Below are 20,015 nucleotides of genomic sequence, written 5' to 3' on the forward strand. Positions count from 1 at the left end.
ATATAAGCCTTCTGGGATAGACCTAATATCCCATTAGTACGATCTCGGTGTATTTCGATGCCTATTACGTAAGAGGCTTCTCCGAGATCCTTCATGTCAAAATTTTGCGAAAGTAATCGCTTTGACTCATGCAACAAATCTAAACTATTACTTGCCAGAAGGATATCATCCACATAAAGGACAAGTATAGCAAAGTTGCTCCCACTCATTTTGAGGTAGGTGCATTGATCCACTTGATTCTTGATAAAGCCTTGTTTTTTCATAATCTCATCAAATTTTAAGTACCACTGACGTGATGCCTGTTTTAACCCATATATGGATTTCTGTAACTTACAGACTAAGTGTTCCTGACCTTTAGGTTTAAAGCCTTCAGGTTGAGTCATAAACACATCTTCGTGTAAGTCACCATTAAGGAAAGCAGTTTTGACATCCATCTGATGTAACTCCAAATCAAAATGAGCTACCAATGCCATAACGATTCTCAAAGAATCCTTCCGTGAAACAGGTGAGAAGGTTTCTTGATAATCAATTCCCTCTTTTTGAGTATAGCCTTTAGCAACCAATCGTGCTTTGTAGCGTTCGACGTTTCCATTCGGGTCTAATTTGGTTTTGAATACCCATTTACATCCTACGGGTTTTACCCCTTTGGGTAATTCAACCAATTTCCAAACGTCGTTCTTTTTCATGGAATCAAGCTCATCAATCATAGCTTTATTCCACTCTAAAGATTTATCACTACCAATGGCTTCATTATAAGAGGTTGGATCGTTATACTTTCCTAAATCCAAATCAGCTTCATTAAGGTAGGTTACATAATCATCGAAGTTAGTGGGCCTTTTTGGCCTTGATGACCTCCTAAACTGATTTTCAGGTTCAACAAGTTCATTAACTGGTTCAAGGATTTGGTTATGTTCTTGTGAGTTTGATGTGCCTTCATTATTAGGGACGTTAGGAGCATTAATTTCAGAGGAAACATGAGGTGGTGCAGTGTCATGTACAAGAGGTGTAATAGGAGATAAATTTGAAAAACCCATCCCCCCCTCCTCTTGCACTTCTTGGAAATTAAAGACTCCATTTTCACTGCTCCCACTGACCTTAAAGTCTTCTATAAAATCAGCAATTCGACTTTCCACAATACGGGTAACGTGTGAAGGGCAGTAAAATCTATATCCCTTTGATCGTTCGGGATATCCTATGAAATAGCAACTGACTGTCCTCATGTCAATTTTCTTTTTCAAAGGATCATAAAGTGTAGCTTCAGCAGGACAACCCCATACTTTCATATACTCTAAGCTTGGTTTCTTTCCTGTCCAAATCTCATAAGGAGTTTTTGGGACAGATTTAGAAGGAACCCTATTCAGTATAAGAACGGCTGTCTTCAATGCCTCAGTCCATAAAAATTTAGGCAAATTCGAGTTTGCTAACATACTTCTTATCATGTCCATAAGGGTTCTATTTCTTCTCTCAGCAACACCATTCTGCTGAGGTGTACCTGGCATGGTAAATTGGTTCACTATCCCGTGTTCTTTACAAAAATTAAAGAAAGGACCAGGAGCTTGACCAATGTCTGTATGTCGACCATAATACTCACCCCCTCTATCTGATCTCACTACCTTTATCTTACGGCTAAGTTGGTTTTCAACTTCAGCCTTAAAAGTTTTAAACATTTCAAGTGATTCAGATTTTTCTTTAATCAAATACAGGTACATGTACCGAGAATAATCATCTATGAAAGTAATAAAAGACGTATGGCCAGTAATGCCAGGTGGAAAAGGTCCACAAATATCAGTGTGTATGAGTTCTAATAATCTAGAACTCCTTGTGGCACCCTTTTTAATTTTATTCGTCTTTTTCCCTTTAATGCATTCAACACATGTTCCAAAATCGCTAAAATCAAGATCTGGTAATTCACCATCCTTCACGAGTCTTATCATTCTGTCTCGTGAGATGTGGCCTAAACGTCGATGCCACAATTTAGATGATGTTTCCAAATCATGTTTTCGTTTTCGTTTTCGTTTGTTGATTTTCTCATTTACGTTATATGACAACAAAGATTTCGAAAAGCTATCATCTAGTTCTAACTTATAGAGATTTCCATCCAGATAACCACAACCAAGAACTTGGGAGTTTAAACTAATAGTGACCTTTCCATGCCCATGTAAAACTTCAAAACCAACATTGTCTAATTTTGATACTGATACTAAATTCCGAGTAATTTTCGGTACATATAATGTATCATAAAGTTTAATACAATGACCATTTTTCATAATAAGTTGCATGGTTCCTATGGCCTCAACTTCAAGTTCTTCCCCTCCTCCCGTTCTAAGTGTTCTTTGGTTTCTTTCCAGCCTCTGGATTGTAAGGAATCCCTGTGTGGAATTGGTAACATGAACCATTGAACCAGAGTCAACCCACCATGTGTTAATTGGTACATTAATATTAAAGGATTCAATAATCATAAATGCATAAGTACCTTTCTTAGCCAGCCATTCCTTGAATTTTGAACAATCTCGTTGCAAGTGCCCTTTGTTATGGCAGAACTTGCAACGAGACTGTCCCTTGGAGACATTAGGGCTGGAAACAGTATTTGAATTCGTTTTCTGGACTTTGGAACTTTCCCCTTTAAAATTTCCCTTCCTTTTCACTGACTTAGTGGTAGCGATATAAGCAACTTTTGGTTGTTCTAGTTTCAAACGTTCCTCCTCCTGCACACACATTGCTATCAACTCACTCATTGACCATTTGTCTTTCTGAGTGTTATAGTTGATCTTAAAAGCATTAAAACGTGCAGGAAGAGAAGTCATGATGAAGTGCACTAGAAAACCATCGCTTATTTCCATGTCTAATCCCTTTAATTTATGGGCCATGTCGCTCATCATCATTATGTGCTCACGCACACCACTAGTCCCTTCATATTTTGTGGTAAGCATCTTCAAAATTAGAGAACTTGCATGTGCTTTAGAAGATCCCTTGAATTGCTCCTCAACTGAATTCAGATATTCTTTAGCATTCTCTGAATCAGGTATAGCTCCCCTAATGGCACTTGAGATGGAATTCTTGATAACCATAAGAGACATTCTGTTAGACCTTTCCCACTTTTCATGCTCTATTTTCTGATCTGCATTGCTTTCAGCAGTCAGAGCAGCAGGAGGGTCATGTCTCAGGGCATAATCAAGATCCACCATACCAAGAGTAAGTTTAACCGTATCCCTCCATGTGGCAAAGTTTGCCCCAGTCAATAATTCAATTCCAAGGCTAGGGCTAAAAGTGGATGCTAGATCAATACAAACAGAAGAGTTAGAGTAATCTATTTAGGGGTAATCAAGCAAGGCAAACAAAGATAAGTATATTGAAGATAAAATCTATTATAACACCAAATAATAGATTAATTAAAAATTCAACAAAAATTTTGGTTTCGCTTTGGCTTTGACCAAAATTCAGACATTATGAACATACATAAATAAAATGTTGTCTTTATGTTTTACATAAACTTTGGCTTCGCTTTGGCTTTGACCAAAATTTATGTATTATAAACATACCATAATAGACTGACTTATTGTCTTACATGAATTTTGGCTTCGCTTTGGCTTTGACCAAAATTCATGTATTGTAATTGTACGTAACTGATAGAGACTATCTTAATGTTCTATGTGAAATTTGGCTTCGCTTTGGCTTTGACCAAAATTCACATATTATGAACATATATTATAAATGGTTTGTCTTGATGTCCCATATGAATTTTGGCTTCGCTTTGGCTTTGACCAAAATTCATATACGATGAACGAAAAAAATAAAGCACATAAATATACCATAACACCTTTGGGCAAGAAATGATATATCTATGTAATTAGGCTAATAGTTATTATATATACCATTAGACAATTTTTTTTTTTTAATTGTCAAAATCGTTATTTTAAGATATACAATTAAAATCATTATTTTTAATTGCATTAAGGAAAAATACTCTAACTGATTTTATTATTTTAAGACATACAATTAAATGCTTAAATCATTATTTTTAATTGCATTAAGGAAAAATACTGTAACTGATTTTATTTTTTCTTATGTCTAAAATTAAAAGAAATAATTAACTGATATTATGTGCAACGGAAATAAAAGGAAACAACAATTAATTGTTCTAAAAATAAAACAATATCATTAGTGTGGGCAAAAATAAAGAATAAAATAAACACTTAACTAAATTACAGTATTGAAGTAAAAAAAAAAAATCAAACACCATGAAACGTGACCCCAAAATCATAAATTATATTAAACAATTTATATTACTTCAATTTAAATTAACATGGTTTGAGGAAAGGCAATCTATCAATTAAAATATTCAAGACTTCAAACCTTCTTTATACAAAAAATCATCTCAAACTAAATGCAAATTTAAACATTCACGTTTGAATTCGAACCAATTGATATGCATAATTGGTATACCCATTTAAAATCATTTAAAATGAATCATATCCAATACATAATTTATGTCCCATCATGTAGTAAAATCTAATGTTTAATCCAAAGTAACCTTTACATATATGTGTATTATAAAATTCCACTAGCAAATAATATAGTGCAGAACATCAATATATATCAAAAGGTCAATCAAGGAAAAAAAATGTTTGGAATTTAAACTAACTACATCATCGAACAATGATTAATTTTAAACAACTTTCTAGAAAACCAATCCTTAATAAACAAATCAACTTTGATTTCATATATTCCATAAAATCGATTCATCCTCAGTCAATTATTTAATTTTTTATAATCAAATAGATATAATCAACATACGCTCTGATACCACATGTTGATTATATCTTTAAACATGGGTCTAAAACATAAAACCCATCAAGCCAAACATGAACATGAACATATATTAGAGATACTTACATGTTGGAATGGTTATCTTCGCTGATGATGATGAAGCCATGATTCCGTTATGATGCCTTTGTTTGATGGAGACTAAGTGAGAAACCTTGATTGGTGTTTTAGGAGTAGTCTTATTCTCTACTTGCCTGAATGAATAATATGACCATCCATTTTATAAGTTACATAAAGAAACTCCTTTGGCATTCTCATTAAAGGCAATTAAGGGAAATCATAATAGTCATAATGGTCCCTTAATTGTAAATGTTCACAATTACTCCCATCAAGTAATTGTTAGGGACCCGTTATGTCATGTTGGTAAACATAGCTCAAGTGATCCATAGGCCACATTATGGGTTATTTCTTACACGCAGTGAGCGCGTGAGCGTAGTGGAAAGAGCGCAGCGGCATGGTTAATAAATAAATTAAAAAATTACCACCTGTAAGTTTAATACACCTTGTACTTCACTTGTTTCTAAAAATTGCAACATTTCACTTTACGCATGGTTGATAAAAAATAAAAAAAAATGATTGGGTGTATTTCGTTGTAGGACAAAGCTTTGGTTGCCCTTGCAATTGAGGACAAGAAAAGGCAATATAACATTGGCGCAGTGAGCGCAACTGCAACGCTGCCGCAGCGAGCACAACCCCAGCGAGCCCGGCGCAACGCCGCAGCCGCAACGAGCACAACAGTTATATTGTATTTAAAGTTTATTATAACTATACTAGGTTGAACAGTTTACCATTATATTGTATTTAAAGTTTATTATAACAATATGTTGTATTTTTTAGTTACCTACACAACTTTGATATTAAATACTGGAGGGTTGTAATTAAGCGCACGGTTGGGTGGGGTAACGTACTAATGGGTCCGAGATTGGGTTCAAGTTAGGGTTAGGGCTAATATGAGGATTCTGTTAATAAGTTTATCGCAGATGGAGAATAGCATTGGCAATAGCATTGGGTTCGAGTATCGCAATGTGATGTATCGCTCCCGTCGCCGCCGCATAGTTTTTAATATAAGAATTACAACCGGGTACGGGCCTGGGATTACCAATACCCGCCCCAAGCCCGGCCCATTGCCATTTCTATGTGTGTCGCAATGCAAAGTGTCACCCCCGCCGCATCGCGCGGGCACCCTACTAGTATATTATTACTGATGTATCACCACTTCTTTATAACTAAGCCCAACATGCATTGGCGAGTGCTCTTTTTAGTAAAATTGTCCATGAAATCGAAGTATAGTTTGACTTGACCGTTAGACAAAAGCCGTTTTTGAGTGTCTCCGAGCACCACATGCACAAGATTTCCTTCTTGCTATACCTGTAGATGGGTTAGGCTAACATATGTCGCCCGACGACATATCGCCGGTGGAGTATCGTACTATCCTTAAGTATCACCTCATGATTCCTTTATTCCCAGTTGATGAGGTATGCCCTGTCTGTCATAAGGCGTGTTTAGATTCCTTTGGGGAGCATGCAGTTCATTGTAGAGAGCTCCCGGGGTTCAAATACCGACATGATTTGGTTAGGGATGTCCTTTTTGACATATTCAGGTGCCTTGGTATTTTTGCTAAGAAAGAGGCACCCGTTAATTTCTTAACAGACCCGTTGGAAGGGAGATCTACCCTTCGACCAGCCGACATTCTGGTCTTTGGATGGGTAGGAGGAAAACATGCATGTGTGGATCTAACAGGGGTTTCCCCGCTTGTGGGCTTAGGGGGTAGTGCTTTCACGGTGGGCCAGGCTGCTTCGGGTAAAGTGACCAAACATGAGAAAGCGTGCATTGACAACCAACACGTGTTTATCCCATTTGCTTTTGATACTTTTGGTTTTCTGGCGCCAGAGGCTGTGGACCTACTTAGCCGAGTTCAAAGGGTCATGCATAGTAATGTTATGACCCCGAGATCTATGGACGTAGTTTTTAAAAGGCTGAGTTTTGCTATTTAAAAAGGGATAGCGGCGCAGCTTTTTGCCCGTTTACCAACTATCTCGATGTAAATTAAAATAATTTTTCTAATAGAACAATCCCAAGACAAGAAAATAATGAAATGATATGATAAAAACCAGCTTATATTTTATTATCGATGTATCACCACTTCTTTATAGCTAAAGACAATAGAATAATGAAATGATATTTAATGTTTTAAAGTTTTAGTAAGGTGCAACCCATTTTCTTTTTTAATTTCGTTCATAATTTAGAAAAATCTACTCTTATATCAATCGTTAAAGGTATACTTGTAGCGAATAATGTTTCAACATATTAATTTTATGACTAAACTACATGATTCATATTACAAGTTTGATCATTTCTTTTTACAAATCATATATGTGGTTCTTACTTTTGACATGTTGTACGTTTAGTTTTGTTCGTTGGATCATGTTAAGTAAATGACAAAATAAGAGTTAAATGCCTGGTTGGTTCCCGTGGTTTGTAGATATTGCAGACTTGGTCCTGATGCTTCAATAATTACATAGTTGGTTCTAGTAGTTATAATTTTTGCACTCGTGTGGTCCTTATCAATAACCTATGTTAAATATTTCAGTTAACTGTGTATGAAATGTCTATTTTACTCCAAAAATTATAACTACTGGGACTAACTCTGTAATTACTAAAACATCGAGACCAAGTCTGTAATATCTGTAAACCACATGTACCAACCAGACATTTAACTCGCAAAATAACTATTATACCACTTTACTTATAAAATACCAAAAAAATTTAATATATAAAAATCTTAAACCTCATCCATGTTTCCTCTTCTATGTCCCTTACTTCGATCACCCTCTTCATTACCCTCGGCCGGTTGTACCTAAAGCCGACAATTAACTAATTACTAACTATAATCTCCATCGACACAATAACCGGATGGTACCCTCTCCATGCTACGATAATCTGTAAGGTGTAACACCATCTCCAAGTCTCCAACTAGTAATCATGGGTTTAAAATTAAAATAAAATACGGTTAAGGGATGTGACTAAGTTAATCGCATTCAATGATGTTGCTTTTAGAATCTCCGTTTGCAACTTGAGTGGTAACCCAACCAAGCACTAGTTATCTACTTGTAAATGGTTATTGAAGTTGACTTCTTCATTGGAGCTTTTGAGTACTACATGGTGTTTCATCTTGATTGTTCTTCGTCTTTTCTTCCTCTAAAAATCCATCGTGTGCAGGAGTAAACGACTTACAAGATCTTCCTGAAAGGATTTATCAAAGGAACAAATGACCAAACGCATAACTTTCACACTTCAATCAAATTTTTTTATCTAAACACATTTCAATAGTGGTTTTAGCTCATGAGCATAACGTAGTATGACTAAAATAGATCTTATTTAAAATCACCTTCTACGTCAAAAATTGACCAATTTCACCAAGAACACAAATAACTCGGTTACTGAATATTTGGTTTCTTACAAATTATATACATCATTTCTATATCTATGGATGTCTTGGTCACTTTCCATTTCCATAAAATTATAATCGAGCCAAAAAACCAATATTTGTACTCATAATCACCAAATAGAGGGATTAAATAGTCAATCTTAGCAAATGAATCACATCTAATTTTAATTGATAAGGAAGAGTAGGGAGCATCAGACCGTTCTAACGTTTTTGGAGGCCCTAAACGAACTACGAAGAAGTGGAGGTCCTTTTGTAAAATTATTACAAAACCCTTCTTCTCTACCCAGGCTTAAGACGATGATTGCGACTCTATTTTAGGGATTTTGGGCTCTGATTCGTTATGTCTGTAGTTTAATTTCGAGACTGAGTCTTGAATATGGACCTTTTTTACTAAACAATTTTTATCTGGGCTCGTTTAATAAAAGAAGTTTAGTTTTGCTTTTATTTAGGTCTAATATATAAAACATGGTAAAAATTGAAGGTTTTATGCTCATGCCTAGATTGGAAAGCCCAACCGGGCCGCCCCTGGGAGATGCTTAGAAACCAAAACTCGATTTTGTGAAGGCATCATTCAAGCCTATTTAACTAGACTCTAGTCACCAAATCACAGTCAATGTTTGACAATTTGTGGTCTACTTTTCTATGAAAATAAAGATGGACACGTACCAAACACGTCATCAACATAAACTGTTGAATTAAGATATTCTAATTTACCACATTAAATTTTGGAATATTACATAGCAGGTCCAATTTTTAACTCTATATTTTTTACTGAACGCAAAACTAAAACCACTTTATACGAGTACTAAAGTGGCTTCGGACCTCATTTATGTCACTCACATGTGAATACCAGATGTGCCATCACCTTCCAATAAGTTAAACATGTTGTATAACATCACTCACGATTTCACATGACTACTAACCCGGTTAGCAATATCCTAATCATACGCCGTTATCATATGACTACTAACCCGGTTAGCGATATCCTAATCATACGCCGTTAAAAAATATATATTACTTATTACGTCATCATATTCTTATATCTGATCCGATTGATTCGACATTTCAACTAGGGATGAGCAAGGAACCGGTACCGAAAAATGCTAAAAGTGGGTACCGATATTTGAAGATAAAAATCGGTATTTTACCGATACAGTACCGAAAGTAACGGTACCGAAAACTCCAAAAAGCGGGTACCGATATTTGAAGACAGGACCGTTCCAACGTTTTTGGAGTCCCTAAGCGAAATAGAAAATGGAGACCTTTAAATTTGTATAATTTCAGAAAAAAACATGCATCTAAAAGTATAAACTAAAATCACCGTAAGTCATAACGGTCAGCAATTCGCTGGGAGCAGACCGATGGGAAACAACAATGATAATGACGACTCTAATTGAGGGATTTTATAATGAATAACTAATACATTGATGTATGCAATTATGTATATTAGCTTAGTAGGAGTTTCTAATTAAAAAGTGAGCCGTTTTTTTAAATCGAAAACTGGTTTTATCTTGCAGTTAATTTGGGCCTTAACACATATAAATATATAATAACTTACTAAAAAATGGATGCCCTTATTATTTGGTAGTCCTAGGCCCATGCCTAGGATGGAAAGCCTAACATGCCGGCCCTGTTTGAAGGTAAAAATCGATATTTTACTAGTACCGTACCGAAAGTACCGGTATCGAAAATTCCAAAAAGTGGTTACCGAAAATAATTCGATACGGGAAAATCGACACCGGTACCAAATACCAAATGCTTATCACTAATTTCGACTAGTGAACAAATAAGAAGACTAATTCGACGCCTGGTCTAGTCACCAAAACATTGGAAAAAACCACCAGAGCATCCATGTATGTATAGAGTTTGCAACCTTTGACTGTAAAATTTTATTTTGACCTAGAAAATATCTCACCCTGCCTAAATATATTCCTCAAATATGAACCCTTGAAATCCGGAATATAATAAAACATGTCAATCGCCCATCATCAATAATAATAAAAGGAATCACAGTCGCATTTTCTTTTCTTCAGTCGGTTCTTATTCAACGCAATGAAACTATACACCGATCTCTCTCTCTAGATTCAACGGTTCCAATCGTCTGCAAAATTAGGGTTTGTTACTTCTTCTTCCTTATTTCCTCCTTCGATTCAACCTTTCCTTTCAATCAGCACTTATTCTGCCCTAATTTCATCGTTTTTGTTGTTACTGTTTATCGATACTCAAATTTGAATGTGTTAACATGCTCGTAAGCTAATAATTTCGCTTTTGTTCGTAGATCTGGTTTTTGATTTGAGATTCTAGCGTATTTGATCTTCAATTTGTTCTGTTATTGAACTCTGTTTTGTTGTTGATCAAGTTTTTTGAAGTTTATAATTGAATGAAAAATGATTGGCATATGTTGTTCCAGAATTATTGGTAAAATTGGATGGTTAGAGCAAGTAGTTCATTACTTAATTGTGATAATGACAACGTTTGCTGTTAAATTAGTAATTATTGGATATTAAGGTATTGATTAAATACACAAAAAGAGACATTTTGAATGATTTGACTGCTAAACCGTAAACCATAGTCACATGAAACGCGGTACGCTCCGGTACACGGTACGAAAACCGGTACGTAATTCGGGCCTTTCTAAAAATCAGTACGTTAGGGGGTAGTTCATTTGGGAACGCTAATTCGGTACGTGGTACGGTGTATCCTATGGCGTACCACCGTGGTTTGGTACACGTATCATATATATAAAAAAGTATAAAATAGATCATTCATTAAATTTTCAAAAACATAATCAAAATTCAAAACAGAAACTTCATAATAGAAAATTCAGAATCAAAACATAAATTTCATAAAACTCAATCTATCCTTTGTTTTCAAATTCCGGTACATGAATCTGGCTGTACCGGAACGCCGGCCACTACAAACGGAAACGCGTTTCGGATTAATTAGAAACGTGTATTCACCGATTGGAACGCTATTATGGTACACAATCGGGAACGGTCCAAATTAGTGATCCGGTACGCGTACCGGAGGCGATTGGGACGACTCTGTACCGCGATTTGGTACGACCGATCTGGTACGCGATACAAGGGTCTTTTAGCGTTTCCTGTGACTATGCCGTAAACACAAATGCTTACGACGAACTAACGAGGATGAATACAAGGTAAGGAATCTAAGATAGAACTTATATGATCTGAATCGGGCATATGATTTGAGGTTTGTGAAGTTTGATTGATATGTAAATCATTTTGAATTGTGTGTTTGGTCTCTTGGTTTGTAAGATTTTGTTGATGGATGTTACTTGTTAAAGATTATTTTCTTTTCTATTTTTTGCAGTGTTTGAAATTATTTTAAGAAAAAGAGAACTTGAAATTTGAAGAAAATGACGTGGTTTAGGGCCGGATCTAGTGTGGCAAAGCTTGCAATCAGAAGAACTATAACACAAAGTGGATCTTACGCAGCAAGAAAGCGTGTTTTCCCTGCAGAAAGCCGATATTTCCACACAACTGTCTTTAAGTCAAAAGCACAATCTGCACCCGTCCCTAGAGCTGTTCCACTTTCCAGGTTAACCGATAGCTTTCTAGATGGAACTAGCAGTGTCTATTTAGAGGAACTTCAACGTGCTTGGGAAGATGATCCGAACAGCGTTGATGAGTCGTGGGACAATTTCTTCCGGAATTTTGTGGGCCAGGCCGCCACGTCACCTGGAATATCTGGCCAAACAATACAAGAAAGCATGCGATTGTTGTTGCTCGTTAGAGCATACCAAGTTTACGGCCACATGAAAGCCAAAATAGATCCGTTGGGCCTTGAAAAACGAGAGATTCCTGATGATTTGGATCCTGCTTTTTACGGTTTCAGTGAAGCTGATTTAGACCGTGAGTTTTTTCTTGGTGTATGGAGAATGTCGGGTTTTTTATCCGAAAACCGACCCGTACAAACTCTTAGATCAATATTAACCAGACTTGAACAAGCTTACTCTGGAAACATTGGTTACGAATACATGCACATTGCTGACCGTGAACGATGTAATTGGTTACGAGATAAAATCGAGACCCCAACTCCAACTCAGTATAACAGAGAACGCCGTGAGGTTATCCTTGACAGACTCATTTGGAGTACGCAATTCGAAAACTTTTTAGCTACGAAATGGACCGCTGCTAAAAGATTCGGACTTGAAGGTGGTGAGACGTTAATCCCGGGAATGAAAGAGATGTTTGACCGGTCAGCAGATCTCGGCGTTGAAAGCATTGTGATTGGAATGTCTCACAGGGGACGATTAAACGTTTTAGGTAATGTGGTTAGAAAACCATTACGCCAAATTTTCAGTGAGTTTAGTGGTGGTACGAAGCCCGTTGATGAGGTCGGGCTTTATACGGGAACCGGTGATGTGAAATATCATCTCGGGACTTCTTACGATCGGCCGACACGTGGCGGAAAGAGGATTCATTTGTCGTTAGTTGCAAACCCTAGTCATTTGGAAGCTGTAGATCCTGTTGTGATCGGGAAAACACGAGCAAAACAGTATTACTCAAATGATGTTGATAGAACAAAGAACATGGGTATTTTGATTCATGGTGATGGAAGCTTTGCGGGTCAAGGTGTGGTTTACGAGACGTTGCATTTAAGCGGTCTTCCAAATTACACAACTGGTGGGACGATTCATATTGTAGTCAACAATCAAGTTGCTTTTACTACGGATCCACAAGCGGGAAGATCTTCACAGTATTGTACTGATGTTGCTAAAGCTTTAAATGCTCCGATATTTCATGTTAATGGTGATGACGTGGAAGCAGTTGTTCATGCTTGTGAGCTGGCAGCTGAGTGGCGACAAACGTTCCACTCAGATGTTGTTGTTGATATAGTCTGTTATCGTCGATTTGGGCATAATGAGATCGATGAACCATCTTTCACCCAACCAAAAATGTACAAGGTCAGTTTTTTTTACTTTTTTTGGCGAGTTAAATGCCACTTTTCATCCCTGAGGTTTGGCCAGTTTTGCGACTTTCATCCAAAGGTTTTTTCCGCATCTGGATCCAAAAGGATTGAAATATTGCCATTTTCATCCGGCTCGTTAACTTCATCCATTTTTCTCTGTTAAGTCAGAGGTATTTTCGTCTTTTGTGTTAACTTAAAGGGCAATTCGGTCTTTTTCGCTTTATTTAAAAGCATTTAGCATAATGTACAAGTGTTCAAAACACTCTTACTAAATAAAAAAGACGAAAATACCCTTGACTTAACGGCGAAAAATGGATGGAGTTAACGAGTCGGATGAAAATGGCAAGATTTCAAACCTTTTGGATCCAGATGCGGAAAAACAAACCTTTGAACGGAAGTCGCAAAACTGGCCATACCTCAGGGACGAAAATAACATTTATTCTTTTTTAATCTACAATTCTTTCTATTCTCGCTTTTTTTCTTCTCTCTTTTAAGGTCACTGGGTATTAACGGTTGGTACAGATCATTAGGAATCATCCGTCATCGCTAGAGATCTACCAGAAGAAGCTTCTAGAAAGTGGACAAGCGACAAAAGAAGATATCGATAGAATACAAAGCAAGGTTACCACAATTCTCAACGAAGAGTTTCTTGCCAGCAAGGATTACGTTCCTCAAAGACGAGACTGGCTTTCGGCTTACTGGGCCGGATTCAAATCCCCCGAACAGCTTTCACGAATTCGTAACACCGGGTATTCTTTCAAACGTTCTTTACACAGACGCGTATGTAAAAAACTAAAAACTAAAATGACCTTTTAACAAGTTTATGCTGTTCTGCAGGGTTAAACCGGAGATTCTGAAAAACGTCGGGAAGGCGATTACAACACTTCCGGAAACTTTTAAGCCACACAGAGCAGTTAAGAAAATATTCGCGGACCGTTATAAGATGATTGAAACTGGTGAAGGTGTTGATTGGGCAGTTGCGGAAGCATTGGCGTTTGCAACGTTACTGGTGGAAGGAAATCACGTGAGATTAAGTGGTCAAGATGTTGAAAGAGGTACATTCAGCCACAGGCATTCTGTTGTTCATGATCAAGAAACAGGAGAGCGTTACTGTCCGTTGGATCATGTAATGATGAATCAACATGAGGAAATGTTTACCGTAAGCAACAGGTAAAAAATGCATATTACTATAAACATTAATACATGATTCTTACATATATGTTAGGTCTGTAAACGAACCGAACGAACAAGAACAAAGGCATGTTCGTGTTTGTTTATTTAACTCTAACCGAACACGAACATGGACACCAACATATAATCGAACATATTTTTGTGTTCATGTTCGTGCATTAAGAAAATGAGCATGTTCCTATTTGTTTATGTTTGTTCATTTAAAACCTAAACGAACAGTTCATGAACGTAAATGAACATAAACAAACAAACTTAAATGAACATAATTTAACGAACACAATTGAACATAATTAAACAGGCATAACGAAGACTAATGAACATAAACGACCAAAAAATCGGACACAAAGTAGCTTTTTTAAATGAATTCTTGATTAATTACAATAAGTTCCATCGGAAAGTAAGTAGTTAGAAAGCGTTAAGCGTCTTTATGTTTATATTTATATAAATATAACTATGTATTTATTTAATTTAAAACGAACAAATATAAATTAAAGTAAATAAACGAACATAAATAAGCATAAATGAACGAACATAAACGGACGTTCACGAACATAAATGAATGAACAACACGTGTGTTCATGTTTGTTCGTTTAATTAAAGGAACGAAAAAATTGTTTATGCTCGTTCGTTTATTAAAATAAACGAACATAAGCGAACTTCCCGCCGAACAAGTTCACGAACAGTTCATGAACGTCCGGTTCGTTTACAGGCCTAGATATTTACATTCTTCTTGATGCTCTTATTATGAATACAGTTCTCTTTCGGAGTTTGGTGTCTTGGGCTTTGAGTTGGGCTATTCAATGGAAAACCCTAATTCACTGGTATTATGGGAAGCTCAATTTGGTGATTTTTCCAACGGGGCCCAGGTTATATTCGATCAATTCTTGAGCAGTGGTGAGGCTAAGTGGCTGCGCCAGACCGGGTTAGTCGTGTTGCTACCTCATGGTTATGATGGTCAAGGGCCCGAACACTCGAGTGCAAGGCTTGAGCGTTTCCTTCAGGTATTAAAAGTCTCAAGGCTCTAGAAGTTTCTTGAGAAACCTAAATTTTTGAAATTATAAGAGTTAAGGTAGGGGTGTGCACAGTTGGTTTTATGGTAAAAGCGAAACAGTAACCGAAATATTTGGTATTTGAAAACCGTTTGGTTTCAGTTTTAGCAACGGTTCGGTTTTTTGGAACAAAATTATTTAAGATTCAGAAATAGAAAGTATAATCCAAAATTTAAGAATCTTTCTTAGATGTTTACATTTAAGTTATTATTTTTAATCTTTTTAATTAATATTTTTTTACATAAACCTAACCTTCTAATTTATTTTTATGTTTCTCCAAAGTTTTTATTAAGACATTTTCTTTTATAATACTTTGAAAATCATTTAATATTTATGTTAAATTTTGTTATTTCTTGTATGCAATAGATAAATCATTTCAAAGATAAATAAACATGTGAATGTTTTTATTATAAATACTTAACATTCAAGAATAAATCTAATAATTTCTAAATCGATATATATAACAAATATTAAAAAATGATTTTTAGGTTATTCGGTTCGGTTCGGTTTTTTTGGGTTTCATAAAATGCAAAACCGTAACCGAACCATAAATTTCGGTTCGGTTTTTTGTGCGGTTCCGTTTAATCGGTTTTTTCTGTTTCGGTTTGGTATTTTTTGGTACAGGTCAAAACTGATGGACGAAACAGTTTTCTTTTTATAATCAGTATAACTACTTAAATAATTTTATTACAATATTAAAGTAGTTTATTTATAATAAAGCAATTTAAAAGGTTGTGTGCATTGAATTTTCCTATCTGGCTCCTTTTATAAATTTCCTCATTGTTGACTCAAGTCTACTTTGTAAAACGTGGTAACAGATGAGTGACGACAATCCGTTTGTCATACCTGAGATGGAACCAACACTACGCAATCAAATTCAAACATGCAATATGCAGATCGTTAATGTTACGACGCCAGCAAATTATTTCCATGTGTTACGTCGACAGGTGAGTTCATCAAACTTATTTATTTATTTGATAAAGTTTACAACTTACGCTTTATTGTTGTATTTCAGCTACATAGGGAGTTCCGTAAGCCGCTTGTCGTAATGTCTCCTAAAAATTTGCTTCGTCACAAAGACTGCAAGTCGAACTTATCCGAGTTCGATGATGTTCAAGGTCACCCCGGTTTTGATAAACAAGGGACCAGATTTAAACGACTCATTAAGGATCAAAATGATCATTCGGATCTTGAAGAAGGGATTAGGCGTTTAGTTCTATGCTCTGGAAAGGTTTGTAGTTCTATGCTCTGATATATCGGTCCGATTTTTTATCGCATTAACTGCTTAGATTCAAACGTTGATGTGGCAAATAAAGTCCCTTTATTTCTTAATGGGTTGATTTGGGTTACATTTTTTTCTCAAAACGGGTCAAGTAAACAAAATTCTGCTAAAAGGATACGGGTCAAATGGGTAGAAATTCGTATTGTTCGGTTTGCCCTTTAGACTCTTATGGTTATAATGAAGTTTATTGCAATCGTAATTGACACATTAATAATCTGAATTAAATTTTAAAGCGGTTTTTAGTCAACCCGATGACTTTACCCGTTTCAACCCATCATTAATCAGATACCTAATGCAAAAGAAACAATTCAATGGATTTTTTTTTTTTTTTGCATAGCTTGTATTTTTGTCATTGTTGTTACTGTAACAAGATGTCGTTCGTCAGGTTTATTATGAACTTGATGAAAAAAGGAAGTCGGTTGACGGTAAAGATGTAGCAATTTGTCGTGTTGAACAACTCTGTCCGTTCCCATATGATCTCATCCAGCGTGAATTAAAGCGCTATCCAAGTAAGTTCAAACTTTAGCGGTGCTTGAATACATGTTTTGAACTTTTGATACTATTTATTTGATAAAGTAAGGGTAATTAAGTAAATTTTGTGTGAAATTTCAGATGCGGAAGTAGTTTGGTGTCAAGAGGAGCCAATGAACATGGGGGCCTACAGTTACATCGCCCCACGACTTGCGACCGCCATGAAGGCCCTCGATAGAGGTACTATTGACGATGTCAAATACGTTGGCCGGGCTCCATCTGCCGCAACTGCAACTGGTTTCTACACCGTTCATGGCAGAGAACAGTCTGAAATCGTGCAGAAAGCCCTGCAGCCCGAACCCGTCACCAATCCTACACTTAGCTAGATCCTGCACCCAGGTACAGTTCAAAACCTTATTTATTAATTACTATTGTATTCTTTATCAATGGGCGTAGTCAAAAGTTAGCTATAATAGTCGAATAGATATAGGTTAAATGTGCTTTAAGGGGTTAAATGTTGGGGTGTTCAAAAAGCTCGAAGCTTGTGGCTTGAAGCTCGCTCAAAAATAGCTCGAAATCAGCAACGAGCCGTGCTCGAGCTAGGCCTGGCTCGGCTCGTGAGCTCGCGAGCCAGCTCAATTTTTTTTATTTTATATATATATATATATATATATATATATATATATATATATAGGGATGGGATCCTAAGAGAAGTCCACCCTATATGAGAAACTTGAGAAGCATTCTGGACCACACATTTTTCTAAGCCTTTCGTAATATACACATATGTATAGTTTAAAATTGACTATATACATATGTGTATAACTCAATATACATATATGTATATAGTCAATTTTAAACTATACATATGTGTATATTACGAAAGGCTTAGAAAAATGTGTGGTCCAGAATGCTTCTCAAGTTTCTCAACTAGCCTATCACTTCTCACATGATCCTTATCCTATATATATATATATATATATATATATATATTAATTTAGTTTTAAATGTATTAAAATTAAAATTATGTGGGAGGGGGTTAAAGTGTTAACATTTTAAGTTTAATTAAATGAATAATATATATATCAAAAAAAATTTATACATACAATATTTTTAATGTGTTTTTTTTTTCTTTATAATATTAGAAAAAAAAAAACAAAAATAATACACAAGTTATGTTTAAAAGAATGATTTATTTTTATGTTATCAATACTTGTAAAAAAGTTATGAAAATAAAAAAATTAACGAACCGGTTCAATTGGGCTCGAGCTGGCTCGAACTTTTTACGAGCCGAACTGGCTTGTTTAAGTTCGAGCTCGAGCCCTGGCTCGGCTCAGCTCGATTACAGCCCTAGCAAAACGGTGGGAAGTTTTATTAGGAAAATACTATTCGAGCTAACTTATTTCACTTATACTGTAGGGTATCTATCTTCATCCAAGTGTCGGCTTGGAGTCTTTTTGCTTTAAATTTTCGAAAGTTTTTCGCGTATTGATAAGGACTACGCGTGTAATAAGATACATACAATCGATTCATGGCGTGAAGTTGTACAATTGATTCATGGCGTGATCTCTTTCTTTGCGGTTAATTATTAAACTTACCCTTTGTGAATCTTGTTTTTGTATCCTTAGTGACAATTCTTGGGTATGATTTATTTAAATAAACGTGTGAATCCAGTTTGTGGATGGTGTCACTTGTAATTTTCAAGATGATCTTTATATTTTGTGAAAGATTTTATATTTCTTTTATAAGAAACAAATATTGGTAAACTGATCTATGTGTTGGGGCCTAATTCATTTTCGTTTCTATTTTTATTAAAAACAAAATTTGTTTGGAATCTGTTTTTTAACAATCTGTAAAATCTTATAGTTTAAAGAAAGAGTAAAATGCACGGATAGTCCCTGTGGTTTGGTAAAATTTCACCTTTAGTCCTCAATTTTTCAAATTACACTCTTAGTCCCTGTGGTTTGACAAGTTGTTACTCGGATAGTCCCCAAAGCGGATGAAGGTTACTCGGATAGTCCCTGTGGTTTGACAAGTTGTTACTCGGATAATCCGTGTGGTTTGACAAGTTGTTACTCGGATAGTCTTTGTCATTTCACACCCATTTAACCAGAAAAACTAACCTCCATCCTCTTTGGGGACTATCCGAGTAACAACTTATCAAACCACAGAGACTAAGAGTGTAATTTTGAAAAGTTAGGGACTAAAGGTGAAATTTCACCAAACCACAAAGACTATCCGTGCATTTTACTCTTTAAAGAAATATAATGAATTAAATATATGCAGGTTTATGTGATTCTTTCACAGTTTGTACAAAGTTTACAAATTTACAAACTTTTAAAACCTATAAGTTCCAATAAAATACAGATCGTTTCATGGTGTGGAAATAAGATTTTAGAGGTGTGAGAATAATGGGAGCCTTTTTGAAACGGATGGTTTGCTTGAGAAAAAGTTTAGGGTAGTGTTTGGTACGCAATGATCGATGACGGAACGGAATGGATCATTGTGAGAAAACGACAAAAAGTGTTTTTTTTGTGTCAATGAAATGAGATGACCGATTACACAAGGAATCAGATTTTCTCTAGACACCTCAAATTTATTTCACCCACATTTTTTTTATTCCATTGCCTCTTTCACCCTTTATCACCACCACCTTCACCTGTCGCCACCACCAACATCCATCGCCACCCGTACCACCCACTGCCACCCACCATCATCGCTACTCACCAATAATTTTATTCTTTTTCTTTTCTTGCATACCAAACAACATAAAGTGATTAGTCATTTTATTTTCATATCTTAACCAAACAAGATA

General features: G+C 35.8%; 2 protein-coding genes across 2 annotated transcripts; one reads left to right on the plus strand and one right to left on the minus strand.

Moving 5' to 3' along the window:
- Positions 1-2,649: 2,649 nt before the first annotated feature.
- On the minus strand, positions 2,650-5,000 carry LOC110883433. The gene is made up of 3 exons (XM_035978423.1): positions 4,894-5,000; positions 2,825-3,274; positions 2,650-2,705 (listed from the first exon to the last, which is right to left on the minus strand). Exons 1-3 carry the CDS (start codon positions 4,931-4,933, stop codon positions 2,650-2,652), a joined length of 546 nt encoding a protein of 181 aa, XP_035834316.1. The 5' UTR covers positions 4,934-5,000.
- A 5,232-nt stretch (positions 5,001-10,232) lies between these two features.
- Positions 10,233-18,966, plus strand: LOC110886710 (2-oxoglutarate dehydrogenase, mitochondrial). Its single transcript, XM_022134548.2, has 10 exons — positions 10,233-10,386; positions 11,606-13,202; positions 13,730-13,956; positions 14,045-14,377; positions 15,153-15,399; positions 16,266-16,394; positions 16,463-16,678; positions 17,115-17,238; positions 17,342-17,599; positions 18,620-18,966. Exons 2-9 carry the CDS (start codon positions 11,652-11,654, stop codon positions 17,584-17,586), a joined length of 3,072 nt encoding a protein of 1,023 aa, XP_021990240.1. The 5' UTR covers positions 10,233-10,386; positions 11,606-11,651; the 3' UTR covers positions 17,587-17,599; positions 18,620-18,966.
- Positions 18,967-20,015: the final 1,049 nt, after the last annotated feature.

This window comes from Helianthus annuus, chromosome 10 (genome assembly GCF_002127325.2).
Source record: "Helianthus annuus cultivar XRQ/B chromosome 10, HanXRQr2.0-SUNRISE, whole genome shotgun sequence".
Taxonomy (NCBI): Eukaryota; Viridiplantae; Streptophyta; class Magnoliopsida; order Asterales; family Asteraceae; genus Helianthus; species Helianthus annuus.